The following is a 14,764-nucleotide window of genomic DNA, read 5'->3' as shown; positions in this document are numbered from 1 at the left end:
GTGAACTCGTTGTTGTATTCAAGAAACCAGACTGAGATAATTCAGGCTTTACGACATGGTGTGTTATCCTGCTGGAAGTAGCCATCAGAAGATGGATGCAATGTGGTCATACAGGGATGGACATGGTCAGACACAATACTCAGGTAGGCTGTGGTGTTGGCGCGATGCTCAATTGGTACTAATGGACCCAAAGATTGCCAGGAAAGTATCCTTCATACCATTGCACCACCACCAGCCTGAACCATTGATAAAAGGCAGGATGTATCCATGCTGTCATGTTGTTGATGCCAAATTCTGACCCTACAATTTAAATGCCGCAGCAGAATTCGAGACTCATTCAGACCAGCCAATGTTTTTCCAATCTTCTACTGTCCAATTTTAGTGACCCTGTGTGAATTGCAGCCTCAGTTTCCTGTTCTTAGCTGACAGGAGTGTCGCCCGGTGTGGTCTTCTGCTGCTTCAAGGTTTGACATGTTGTGCATTCAGAGATGCTCTTCTGCATACCTTGTTTGTAATGAGTGGTTACTTGAGTTACTGTTGCCTGTCATGAAATGCAGGTGTGTGGTGGTGAGGCAGACGCTGAGGATCCAGGTAGATGTGGGAAAATGATGATTTATTGTATAGAATAGTCCACAAAAGTCAAACAATCAGGCAGCACAGCAGAGCAGAGCAGAAAGCCAGGGCTCAGCACCGGTAGTGACTGGAGGCAACGAATGGACAAACGACACTGACTAGATGCATAGACAAGGACCCCGCGAGGAACAAAGGACACAGGTGGAGTTAAATACACAAAAGGTAATCGGGGAATGAGACACACCTGGGAAACAATCAAGGGGAGGACATGACAACACAGGGACTCAGAGACACAGGAAACTCAAACTAAATACACAGATCAACACAGAAAAACCCAAATCCTCACAGTACTTCCCCTCAAGGGCGGCTATACCAGACGCCCAAACAAGTCCAAAAACAAAAACACAACAAGGGTGGGTGGAGGGGTGCTGGATGGGGATCCAGATTCTATAAACAACAAAAAGAACAACTCAACAGAGTGGGCGGAGGCACAGGAGGTGGAACCCGCGGGGGAGGTCCGGCGGCCCTCCGCGGCGCAGGATGCGGGGACCACTAGGGAGGTCCAGTGGCCGTCTGCGGCACCGAGGAGTCTCGGGGGCCGCCCGGAGGCGGCGACGAAGAGTCCCTGTGGTCGCCCGGAGGCGGCAACGAAGAGTCCCTGGGGTCGCCCGGAGGCAGCGACGAAGAGTCTTGGGAGGAGCACAGGTAGGCTGGGACTCGGGAGGAGGGGGTCGCCCCTTAGTGAAGGCACTAGAACAGTGTTTCCCAATTCCAGTCCTCGGGCCCCCTTGCCTGCATGTTTTAGATGTGCCTCTATACCAGAACAGCTGATTCAAATGATTGCGTGACATCTTCTGCAGCGACCACGTACTGCAGGAGCCTGTTAATCACCCAAAGATTCAACCAGGTGTGTGGCAGAAGGGAAACACCTAAAACATGCAGGCAGGGGGGCCCCGAGGACTGGAATTGGGAAACACTGCCCTAGAAGGCACACTGGGGACGCTAGGAGCCACACTGAGGATACTGGGAGGCAACGAAACACTAGGGGGCAACAAAGGGTCACTAGGAGACTCAGGAGAAACACCAGAGGGCGACAAATTAATACTAGGGGACAACGAAGAAACATTAGGAACACTAGGGAGCAACGAGGAGTCACAGGAAACACTAGGGAGCTCTTAGGAAGCACAAGGAGAAAACTCTGAAGGGGCACTAGGAAGCTCTGAGGAGGGACTGGGAAGCTCAGAGGGGACGCTAGGGGCCTCTGGGACACGCTAGGGGGCTCGGAAGGGACACTAGGAGGCTCCGGGGGAGAACTAGGAAGCTCGGAGGGAGATCTACTTACAGGGACAGGACAAGCAGGGACAGCGGCGGCTGGAGGTATGGCGAGGGCAGGAGAAGCAGTCTCTGGAACGGCAGGAGAGGGGGCTACTGCGAGCTTTGGAGGTGCTGCAGGCTCGGACGCAGGAAGCTCTGGGGGCGCTGGGGCTGGTCCCAAAAACGCTGGAGCTGGGCTGGTGGAGCGAAAGTCCGGCTTGGCAGGAAGAGGGTCGCCAGCTATGACAGCAAAGGTGCTCCCACTTGGCCTCTCGCTGCAGCTCCACCAAACCCAGCAGACGGAGGTGAGCGGGCCAGTCCTCCAGCACCAGGAGAAGACGGATGACCACACTGAGGCGTCTGTATGAGAAATACGGTTCCGCTACAATTTCTTTGAAGTCCTTGATATTTCTTTTTAACTCACTCCAGCGTGCTGTATCCATGTTGATAAATTCCTTTAGCGTTTCTCACCGAGACACATGAAACTCGAAATAAATACACAGATCAACACAGAAAAACCCAAATCCTCACATTGCCGTTCTATCAGTTGCCCATATCAGAATCTGACACTGACACTAACCCCTTTAATATGTGTGAAACCTTAGGTCTACACATTGTTGTAATATGTCCTTAGTGGTTATATCCAGCTTGGCAGTTATTTTTTAGTCAGTGGCACATTTATTGTAATGTTGATGGTGTATGTGATTATGTATATTAAGTAAGTTTTTTTTTCTATAAAAAGACTTGTAATATGGTAATGAATTTTATGGTATTAAGGAAATCATTTTAGGGTAATGTACAGGGGAAATAATAAGTGTATTCTTCTTCCTGCTCCTTTTCAACCTGATTGTACTTATTTTTATTGTTTCTGTTGTTTTTCGGTTTGAAATTTTGTTCAAAATAAACATTCATTATTTGTGAAAACAACCATTTTATGTTGGGAACTGGTGTATTTGGCTTTTATTTTAGTTACACTGTATATTGTTCATATAAATTACATTTCTTCTTTTATATTTATTTTATACGTAGATCTTTATGAATGTGTTTTGCTGGAAATGTTTTTATTTATTTATAGCGGGGTTGTCTTTATTTTCTTTTTTTCTGTCTAAAGATTTTTATTTATGGAGGGTAATTTAAGAATAAAATTATGAAATGTATAATTTAAAAGGACAAACATATGCAACACTTAGCCTCCAGAACACAATAAAGTAAACTAAGAGTCAATTTCAGCTGAATTTGGATTCAGATGGATCGAGTATAAAGTGAAAAGAACCGGAGGAAACAACAACGAAGTGATAACCAATGCCTTGTTTTCTGACGTAAGAGCAAAAGGGTCCCAAACTACAAAACCTTCCGTTTGTCTTGAGGCTCCATAGTTGACGCTGTACCGTAAAAGATCAAGAATTATTTTGGCAAATGCATCCCGTTGACAGATTCGCTTCCTTGTAAACACAGTTTGACGCGTCAGTGTCATTTCGAAACAGGTCCTGTATCGGTCACATGACTTGCTGAAAGCAACACCGACGCGGGTTTTGGTCTATGGGCTTGACACATGCGCCGACGCGTCGGTGTTGCCGGACCCATCACTACTGAACACCCTCCGTCGCAGCCTCCACATCACCCGGAACAAACTCAGCCGAGCCCTCTCTCTGGAACCTGGATCACCTCAAAGACTCCTACAAAGGAATCAAAACCACAACCCGCAGTTTCCCCTCTTCTTGGTGGAAATAATCGTCAAGTAAGATCAGTCTAACTACTCTCGAAGTTCCCATTTCTGAAAACCACAAACTCACCATCTCCCTTTGCTGTTTATTGTGCAGAAGACTCCATAAGCCTGCCCCAAGGATCAGATCCACTCAGCCAATTTTTTCATATTGTTTTAAAATAAACTTTATCTGATTCCTGTTCTCCTGATGGTGTTCTGCATGTGGGTTAAGGAGCATGACATTTCAACTTGCAATCATTACATTAAACTTAGAATCTCTGTTTTCAACTTTTGCTATTTGTTAGTGCATCTGGTTAAGGACTAACAAAATCAAATGTTTAAAAAGGGCTGCATGTAGAGAGGTGGAGCTCCATGTTTGAAAATTGACAAGTCAATGATTTTGTCATGTGGCCTAAATAGTGAAATGTAGGACATGTGGCCAAATTTTTTACCCCACCCCCCACTCCCCCCATGACATCGAGTTGATGAGCTGCTGTAAAACTTTTAACACTAAAATTCTAATCAGAAGGTTGAGAACAAATTGTTTCAGATTGAGGCAACCTTGGTTTCACAGTTTCACAGCCTTGACTTCTCTACTGCTGTTCCTAGAAATGTGCATTCTGGATGTGGATTGACAAACAGAAATAACACCAAGACCAGAGAATGCCCTCTTTCGAAGTCACAGTATCTGCCTGTTTGCTTTTTAAAGGTCAATAGCTGTTAGAGTTCACTTTGAAATGTGAAGTTTTGTGGGTATATATATGTGTGCACATATTTTTGTTTTATAGAAATGGCAAGGCAGTTTAATATTTAGACCTCATTGATTTTGATCTTTCTTCGTACACTGAGTCTCCACTTGGTAAAGGAATGTGAAATTAGACACATTTTATGTGTTTTTATGTTGATTTGAAAGATGCACTGTTGCAGTTCTTTGTGAAAATGTAACTATGTCTAAGATAAAAGTAAAGCAGTAGAATAACAGGCAGAGCTCCTCCAGCATATCAGATATGATGGAGTAACGGAGGGTCCCTGGATGAAACAGTCTGTTCCCTGACCTTAACTCTGGATTCTGATTCTTTGTACATGTCTGGATGCAACAAGAAAAAGAGAAAAACATTTAGAAATTTAGCACCAAGACTGATCCTGATGCTATCCTGTCATTATGGCTGAGTACCAGTTTTGAAAGCAACCCAGTTCTCTCCTAGTGTTTCTCAGCTATGCTCCTCTCTGCATGTTTAAAGGCATGAAATATCTCTCAACAACAAACAAATAGACCTGTTGAGTTACAAGAAAGAAACGTATAAAACCTGCAGCACTTATGATACAAGTGTATATTGATTTTTACCAGTTTTAATTTTGTTTGATTTGTAATGAATGTCTAGCTCATATATCAGTGCAGGGTAAGTCGTTTAACTTTACCACCTTGATGATAAAGTTGTTGAAACAGGAAATACCAAACTGTTTCAAATGCTTAATGAGTTTGTGTGTGTGTGTGTGTGTGTGTGTGTGTGTGTGTTTGTCTGTGTGTTTGTTTGATGCAAAAGATTATCCCTGCCTGAAAGCAGTCAGTATCCAGCTTCATTAACTGTTTTGTTTGCAGTCATATTACTGATTAATTCCTTGGCTTCTGTTTTTATGTAGACTTTTCTACATCCGGAGACTGTGTCAGTGTTTGCCATTTTCGTGAAAGGGGTTTCTGGCATGTACCGACTGTTTTAAGTCACCCTAGGGTCATCAAGATCAAAGCTTTGACTTTCCTCATCTTCCATGACTTAATACTCACCAGTTCTTGAATTTTATTGTTTGCTTTGGGTTATTATCATGCTGCAGGGTGCAGTTCTATGTCAGCTTTTGGATTTTCCTTCATTCTTTCTCCAAAATTGTAAAATAGACTGCAGGAGTGAACTCTCCTGTTGCTTGTGCAGTAAAGTTTCCCAAACCATGGGTTCACTACTGGCAAGATGTTCTTTTCCAGGAATGCAGTCCTAGATTCTAGAATTCAGGTACCAAACAAAAAGGAAATGTTTATTAAAATGGCTTTCAGTCCCATCTGTATCTCCAATGATGATTTGAGGTGCTTCCCAATTATTTTTTATCATTAAAAGATTCGGAAATCATCCATCCATCCATCCATCCATCCATCCATCCATCCATCCATCCATCCATCCATCCATCCATCCATCCATCCATCCATCCATCCATCCATCCATCCATCCATCCATCCATCCATCCATCCATCTTCTTCCACTTATCCGGGGTCGGGTCGCGGGGGTAGCAGCTTCAGAAGGGAGGCCCAGACTTCCCTCTCCCCAGCCACTTCTTCCAGCTCCTCTGGAGGAATTCCAAGGCGTCCCCAGGCCAGCCGAGAAACATAGTCCCTCCAGCGTGTCCTGGGTCTTCCCCGGGGCCTGCTCCTCGGAAATTAATTGTAAATAATATTTAGATTTAGTTTTTTCCATTAGGAGGTAAAGGCAAGGCAAAGCAATTTTAGTTCTATAGCACATTGAGTCCTATCGATTCAATGTGCTTCACGTGATTAAAAGGAAAATAAAACAACAAACAAGCAAAACATCACAAGTAGCAAAGTCAGGAAAATAAATAAAAGGTTAAAAAAACAGACCTTTTGATGTTCCAGTTGTTATTTATTGGAAGGAGCTCTGAACAAATGTTAATTTATTCTTAATTTAAAGCATTTCTGCTGTTTTTTTTTTTTTTTAAGAATTGATAGATTAGAGGAGCATAAAAATTGAATGGATGCTAATTTACATTTTTTGGTTCTGGGGAAATAAAGATACAAAACCAGAACACCTGATTGATCTGGGAGGTTGCTAAATTAGTGATGATATAGTAATAGTTGTCAATTGATCTATTTAAATGTACAGAAATTGATAAGATTTTGTGTTAGTAAAAATAAGCTTGTCCTTGTAAATATCTTATCAAGCAAATGCTGTGGCAGCCAGTGACTGTGTCAGTTGTTTGTGTTGACTTGTAGAGACGCTGCGACATATAGTTCTCTTTTCCTGGCTTGAAAATGCGTGTGTCACAATCCTGTGTCCTCGGGACAAGTCTGCATGTTTCCAGTTTCAACATTGACTGTGTGGAAATAAATTATAAAGATCTTATCCCAAAACTTTCCTTTGATTTTAGGTTTTTGAAATGTTTCTTTTAGATTCCACACACACCCACGCGCACACTCGCAACCCCCTCTCATGCCACATAAATAGTTATTACTGTTATTACTATAGTTAAAACAATGTATTAGAGCTGTTTGTCTTGTAAAGTTCCTCAGAATATCATTTACTATGAATTGACTCTTTATGAATGATTTTGAATTGAGTCATATAACACATTTTTGGATTAAAATGTTGCCATTACAGTGAACTGCAAGTGTTTGTTTACAGGGGTGGTACGGTTCTAATTCAATAGGACGGGGTATTAGTCCCTCAACCAAACAGCCTATGCCTTCGCTGGAACAGGCGCTGTGAAGGCGGGACTAGACGTTCTGTCAGCCAATAGGAGCTAACGATCCTCTGAGCTTAGAGAAGTTAGCAGACGGGTGCCAGTCTGGTCTGTAGCCACGATGGATGTAATAGCATACCTTCTGCTGGTTCTGCTGTCCTGGACAAGGTTACATGATATTGACGGTAAGAGTCATTCCGTGGGGGTTTTGGAGCTGTTCGTTCCGCTTTGAAGTGTTCTTGTGGGTTTCGCTCTTTGCCTGAAGAGCTTTGTTAGTAAAGCTCTTTGTTGAAGAAGCCCGTTAAAAGCGGAGTGTATGCAACTAAGATGGCGCAGGGTCTGTGGCCAGCCCGCTGCCGCCTGTCTCAGGAATGTTTATTGTCTGGCTGATGGGGGAAAACAAGCAGGGAGCTTTAATCAAACCCGGAAAGCCATGTTGCTGTTCGCGCTGTGGCTAAGCTGGCCGGGGTCTGGACTCAGTTCGCCCACAAAGAGCGTTCGGGTCCGCTATTGTCCAGGGGAGTTGTCGGCAGTTCAGCTAACACAAAGTTGCCTGGATTTCTCATGTGATGTTTGATTCTGTGAGGTAGAAGTTGGGCATTGACTTTGTAGTCGGATCGTTGCTTCGGGTAGATATTTCAGCTCAAGATGTTGCTCTCGAGAGATGAATGTATGTGTGTGTATAATTTAGTGCGAAACGATCGTTTCTAACTTACCGCAGTTACTCATTTCACATCTCTTCATTTCACCCTTCGACGTTGTTGTGGATATTACAGAAACCTTTGAGGGCTCTTTGAAATCCAACGAGCTATTAAATAATTATTACTTTTTACACATGAACCAGGTGTTACTGTTTAATACCCACCAGAGGGCTGATTTTCAGCAGGTTTCCTTGTTCAGTTCGGCTCTGAACTTATTAACCACTGAGTTGAAGTTAGCTTCTGATTGGGCTAAAGCAGGCGCTTCCAACTCATCTTCATTTTGAGCCATATCAAGGTATTTAATGTTCTCAAAGGACCGGCTATTACCGAATGTATTTATAAAACCCATTAACAAACTTAAAATGTTTATAAATACCGGTAATAATGCTTGTTGAAATGAAATAATACGGAACTTTTTTTTTACATTGGTGTAATTTGGCACTAAGCAGATAAAAACTGTTTTTACTTGGTTGATGAATAATGTTTAAGCATATTACTGTTTTCTTGAAGGTTCTTATATATGACCCTGCATCTTTAGGGAAAATGCATAAGAAATAGGCCTTTTATGTTTTTACAGGATAGAGTAATGTTTCACAGATCATGTTTTTGTTTGCAGAATATACTAGGTTTTGATCTATACCAGAATAAACAGTTGTGTCCTAAAAAACGATGAAACAGGCCAAGAACATCCTGTCAAATGTTTACATCAGCACTCTGCAGACATTTTGGTTTAGTTTCACTGTAAGTATTGATTGTAGGATCCCACCCAGTGATCTCCTCCCAGTAGAACCTGCTGGTAATCCCAGTGAACACACATTTCTGTACGTGTGGATCTCTGTGCACAATGGAGAGCAGAGCCCGGTTAGCTCTAATTTAGCTGGAAGAGTATGGAGACTGTGAAGAGTCCTGCATTATCTGGGTTATAGATGAGCAACATTTCATTTCCTTGGAGATAAAATAAGTCTCTGCATCTCTATCTGGTCACATTCCAGTCAGTGTTTAACAATGCTGAGGAGTTTTCTCTTCTCCAGTCCCAACGTGTCTCACATGAACATGTATACAAAGAGACAGTCTTGATTTTCTCTTACTGATTTGGAGATTAACATGTTTCCTTTGTGTAAAAAGAAAGGGAGACGGGATGGGCAAGGAAGCGTCAGCATGAATGGAGGAAGGTGGTTTTTCATCAGCAAGCAGAACAATCTCAGTTGAAGCAGCTGCTGGCTGGCTCTTAAATTGATCTGTTGGTTCAATTTAGGGAGGGGGGAGGGAATTCCTCGTCTTTGTCCAGCATCAGGACTGTCATGGCAGGTTGGTGCGTGGCAGCATGGAGCTCGGCCATTTCCACCTGACTGGAGCCCAGTGTGCTGTCTATGACAGGAACAGAGCCAGGAGATGCTGCCCTGAGGTGCTGCTGAGCAGCACCATTCCCTGCAGCAGCACCAGCACTCACACACACACACACACACACACACAAAGCATCAGTGGGCTACATGGGATTCTCCTCGTGCTAACACAGACTATTTCCAGAGCTACCAGAGAGTATCTACTCCTGTAGATGTCCAGAGAATGACTCATGTCTGGCTGACTTCCTTTGTTTGCACCATATCATTACTTCATTCCTCTGCACAGTCAGCTCACTGGTGAGCTGAAACTGGACCAGATGTCTGAACTCTGAAATATTTTATCCTTTAAATCGTCTAAAATAGCAACACTTCATAAAAATAGTTTTCAGCTACAGAGGGTTTGTAGGCCATGTGATGATTCTTTACATCACAGTGAGTAAAAGTGAATTCGTTTAAGGAGCATGAAACACAAAACAAGTAGGGCTGTTATAAACCCATATTTTAGTAATTGAGTATTCTATCAATTATTCTTTCAATTAATTGAAAGAATAATTAATCAAGTAATCAGATAAAAAATTTAGATGAAATAAAATATCAGCAGTGTTACTATCAACATCAGTCCAATTTTTCACATTTGTGCATCCCTGACAATCACTTTTCTGTAGTTTAGAAAATTAACAATAATAGCTCAGTTTCTAAGTTAACCTGAAGAAAATTTATATAGAAATCTGAAATTATATTCAATTTAATAATAATGAGGCAGGCCCACAAATACACTTATAAAAATGTCAACGCTCCAGCATTTAGTTTATGTATTCATCTTCAGTCAATTTAATAAATGAACTCTCACCTTGCCCAGCCATTCATAGCTCTTGTGTCCATATTAAAAACCGGAACATAGTGTGATAAATAATAAAACATAATTTAATGAAGCTCCGAGGCAGATAAATTTTCCTCAAGGAATTTTAACAATCGAGGTACTCGAATCATTCGAGGAATCACAGCAGCCCTAAATACAAGCATACTCTCTAAAAGATCAATAAACTAATTTCTACAGAACATCTAACACTGGAACTTGAAGATATTTTAAATATTCAAAATATATAAGCAGACTATAAATAAATGAAATAGACTGTGAAGTCTCTGTAATCAAACTTATCCTATAAAATATATTGGCTAAACTGCCAGGTAGGACTTTAAAGGGGAAAAATGTGCAAACTTACTGTGTGCTGGGTGTCAAACGTTTGCAGGATCCTTTGAAATTCTGGTTTATTAATTAGATTAAAGGGCATTATCTGTTCAGTGATTGAGCAACTCGTCTTGGTACACACAGTTTCATTGTTTGTATTTAGTTGTTGATTAAACACCTCAGTGATTGTGAACTGTCAGTAAGACAGTGACAGCCCATTGTTTGAAGTTTTGTTCACCAAGCTGGTAAATCTCCATTGCATGATTACAGTTTAGGTGTATCTGTACATGTATACATGTATCTGTATACATGTATCTGTATACATGTTTGTTGTGTTGCCGTATTCAGTTGCTACAGTTTTACGACACAGGTTCATTTAGACTGTCACGTTCGGCTTTTAAACCAGCGTTTCTCTGGCTCGCTCCTCCTGGCCGGGCTTAATGCTGCACTCTGTACCGGACCATGAGCCTGGCAGGTAACTGATGCCAGAGTTCACTCTTCCTTATGGATTCAGCACACAAGACCAGTGCCACTCCCTCTCCACTCTTCTGCTATGAAACTTGTGTGGAGAGATAACAGTCTCTTGTCCTTGAGCTGTTGCATGTAGATGTGCTTACCTGGCCACATCTGTTGAAGAATATTTCTTCTACTGTTTGTCACTTGTCTTATGTTGAAATGGGTTTCAGTTTCATTAGAGGTCTGAGTTTAGGATTTAAACAAACATGGAAAGAGTCCAAGATTATTCCATTTCTGTTCCTTATCTCATTCTTTTAGTCTTTTTGGTATTCTTTTTCCAGCTGATCTCACAAAGTGCTTTGGGCTGGTTGTTGCTAAGGTCACAGGCAGTTTTCAGATGTGATACGTCTACTGCATGAGAAGAAGAAAACTAAATGTGATTTGATGTGGTGATCAGTAATGTGATGCAGTGGCTCTTCTGTGTTCACGAGACGTTTCATCTGTCTCGGTGGGGATTGTAGTCATGGTGCAGTTACAAGGTTTAGGTTTGATTCCAGCTTGCTCATGTCACCTGTTAACTACCTGTTCCTCTCTACGTATGACCTCATCTGACTGCATCAGGTGAAAGTGGATTTTTCTCATGTTATTTGGGTTTTGTCAGGCATGTGTGCGACCCTGGTTGTCTGTTGTCCAGGTGCAGAAACCACAACTAATTAGAAGGGCTTTCTAGATGCTAGTATCTGCTGGATTCAAAGGGACAAATGTAGTAATGAAGCTGTGGAGCTCAATGAATGTACGAGCTCCACAGAGACGGGCTTTCTTTGCAAATGTTCAGGTAAGCCTGTTCCTGCAGAGGCAGATATTGTTCTCATATTGGACACCTTCCATCAGATCAGATTTATCCTTAGAATGGTTTTACCTTGACTTAATTCAGACTGAAGATAATTATTATTATGCTTTTTGTAGAAGGCATATGCCCATTTGCTAGGTGTGGTTGACCTCAGTGCTAGGTGTGGTTTACCCTGTTGCTGGGTAATACCTAACAACAACAGAGTTGCTAGGTATGTTTCAGCCAGTTGCTGAAACAGGAACTGGCAGGAACAGGAACTCAGCTGATTGCTGAATAAGGATTATTCAGCTGATTGTCCAGATTCAGTGTTAATCTGGACATAACTGGGTTTTAACCTATCCATTAAAGCTCAATAGAAAACATCCCTGGATCATATGTGTTTCTGGTTGTCCAAACACTAGGAACTCTTGGAAGGAAATGGGAGCATGGCTACCAGTGTTCCCCTTGACAAACACCAACTTGAGTTAGCCTCAATGTTGACAGAAGGAGCTACTTCAGGGCGTTTAGTCATTCTGAACAAGAGGCTGACTGTAGAGGTCCTGCTGGGTGTAACAGAGACAACTGGGCTGAGGACAGAGGAGGACACAGTGGGACAGTGGGATAGCGCTGCAGAACCCAGACAGCCTGGCTGAGCCACGACTCATCTGCCTCAAACATTCCCAACTCTGCTGCTCACATCCCACATTCCCTTCTCAATTATGCCAACTTCTCACTCTATGTATATTTATGTGTGTGTGTTTTTTAATTTTATTTGTCACTGACATGGATATTTGCACAGCATTTTAGAAATAATCTTTGAACATCTCAACAACCAGTCCTGTATCAGTTGGTGTGATGAAGCCAACAAGGTGCTGCTGATGATTGGCTCTGATTGGTCAGTTCGTAATGGAAGTTCTTCTCTAGCGTTCCATTTGAGTTCTGACCTGGTAACAGAACCCAGATCTGGTTAACCTGGAGACTCTAGGACAACATGAGGTGGATATTTTAAAGAGGCTGCCTGGAATTTATTTGACCTTATTTGTTGAATCTTTTTTCTTAAAAAGTACTAAGTTATACAATTCTGTGTTGTGTGTGGGCTGGAGCAGCTGTCTATCCTTTAGGTCAGACTTCTGTATATTTATAAGAGCAGACAGATGCTATACCTTGTCCTCCCCGGGCTGGTTCATCCGTCTGTCCATCTCTTCGTCCATTGGTCTGAGCGGTTTCTCTTGACAGGTTGGATTTGTGGTATTAAATAGTTTTCATAATGATTGGTTGGAATAATTTAAGCTCTCTGCAAGTACAGGAACTCCATATCCTCGTTTTTTAGTGAGCTATTAAAGTTAGAGAGTAAAGGCTCACCGTAGAACGTCTGGGCTTTTTAAAACCAGACTCACTGTTGTCCTGTCTGGCTCCTCATCTGCACTCTGCTCTGAATAAAGCAGTGTGTGTGTGTGCGTGTGTGTACGTGTGTATCCATGCGTGCGTGTGAGTATGTATGTAATAAGGACCATTTGGTATCTGTTGCTCATCTCTCCTATGTCCAAACTCCAGTTTGGACATAGGAGAAAACAATTGAGCTGGGCAGATGGCAACCTTACTGCACCTCTAGTTCTTTCAGTGGGAGTCAGGGGTAGATGGGGTCATGGGTGTCTGTGGCTGAGGGCCCCCATTCTCAGCATAAATCATCACATCTAGTACAGACAAAGATCTGACCAGAATGGGCAGATGGGGGTTGAATGGGGGGTCATGACCTATGGAAATTTTCGGAGGTTATAAAAGGCAGGCTGGTGCAGAGAAACGTATTCTTTCTTTTGCACACACACAGATACTCTCATTAGAACACACTGATCACATGTGTGTGCGTGTGTGGATGGGGGGCAGGGCACCATGTGCATGCCAAACTTTTAAATATGTTTCTCATTTATTTGCCTACATTTAAGCATCAGAATTAATAAAATTATCACGTTGGATTCATGACAAGATAGTAGATTCAAATTAAGAACTGCGGTTTCATATATTTAATATGAATGTAACACTGGACAGCAATTAGAGCCTCTGGAACTAACGGTATGCAAGTAAATTGCCTCTTTGAGGCCTTTTTTTTATCAACCTCATGTAAAGATTTGAATTGATGAATTCAAATCTTTACAAGATGCTTGTGAGACGTGCAAATTGTTTAATTTGATCATCTGTTTAAGATAAGATTTATTTGTCATTGTCATCAACAGATTACAACGTGCTTGACTCGAGTTAAAGTGCAGGTTATATACACATACACAACACACAATATAAATATACATACATAAAAAGATAAAGAAACAAACAGCACAAAATGAGAAATAAATAGACATCAGAAGATGGTTGCAGAGCCTGGAGGTGTCACAGAGTAAACAGAGTTTACATTTTTAACAGAGTGGTGTCAAGAGCAGAAGTTCTATTTCATCCCTACTGACCGCCAGAGGCGGTGCTTCAAGCACTGAATGATCATTCTTGCGCATGCGCAGGTCGAGTACTAATGACAACAAAGTCACCTGTGACCTGCCAGGGACCCACGTGACTCTATATAGTCACGTGGCACCCGGCAATCAATCCCTTTTGTTCTTCTCGCGCGCAGGTGTGTTGAGTACAGGTGTGTGGTCATGTGAAGCTGGTTGCTTCTGTGTGTACCACTATTTTCCTAGCTGCTTGTTGCTGGTAGCCCCGTGACCGGCTTTGGTCGGAGCTGCGGGTAAGTCTCGCCCTCCAGGGGCTGCACAAGCTGCTTTCACCTTACCTGATCTGCGGTGGCCGCGGCGATTGGTAAGTTTTTCTTCTTTTCTCCGCAGTAGTTTACTGTTCGCTTTGAATTGCCACGTTAATTTTTGTGGCTCTTTTGACTCACGGTAGCGTTTCTGCTCGCGCTGAGTTCGTTTTCAGTTGGTTTCTCTAAACTCACCCGTAGCGTCTCTGCTCGCGTTGAGTTGTTTACCTGAACTCACCAGTAGCGTTTCTGCTCGCGTTGGGTTCTTTTATAGTTTGTTTGCCTGAACTCACCAGTAGTGTTTCTGCTTGCGTTGAGTTCTACAGTGTGTTTGCCAACACTCAACAGTAGTGTTTCTGCTCGCGTTGAGTTCTACAGTTTGTTTGCCAACACTCAACAGTAGCGTTTCTGCTCGCGTTGAGTTCTTCTACAGTTTATTTATTTACATTCAC

General features: G+C 42.4%; 1 protein-coding gene across 2 annotated transcripts in view; it reads left to right on the top strand.

Annotated features, from left to right (window-relative positions):
• The first annotated feature begins 7,137 nt into the window (after positions 1-7,137).
• The window catches only part of tgfbr1b (transforming growth factor, beta receptor 1 b), a 36,586-nt gene continuing 28,959 nt past the window's right edge, over positions 7,138-14,764 (top strand). For both annotated transcript variants that reach the window (XM_044104284.1, XM_044104282.1), the window contains exon 1: positions 7,138-7,236. In XM_044104284.1, the coding sequence (XP_043960219.1) occupies positions 7,173-7,236 (64 nt within the window). In that variant the 5' untranslated portion in view covers positions 7,138-7,172. The remainder of the gene's footprint in view (positions 7,237-14,764) is intronic.

Source organism: Gambusia affinis, linkage group LG21 (assembly GCF_019740435.1).
Source record: "Gambusia affinis linkage group LG21, SWU_Gaff_1.0, whole genome shotgun sequence".
Lineage (NCBI taxonomy): Eukaryota > Metazoa > Chordata > Actinopteri > Cyprinodontiformes > Poeciliidae > Gambusia > Gambusia affinis.
Note: the sequence above shows the minus strand (reverse complement) of the source record. Positions and strands in the feature narration are given on the sequence as shown.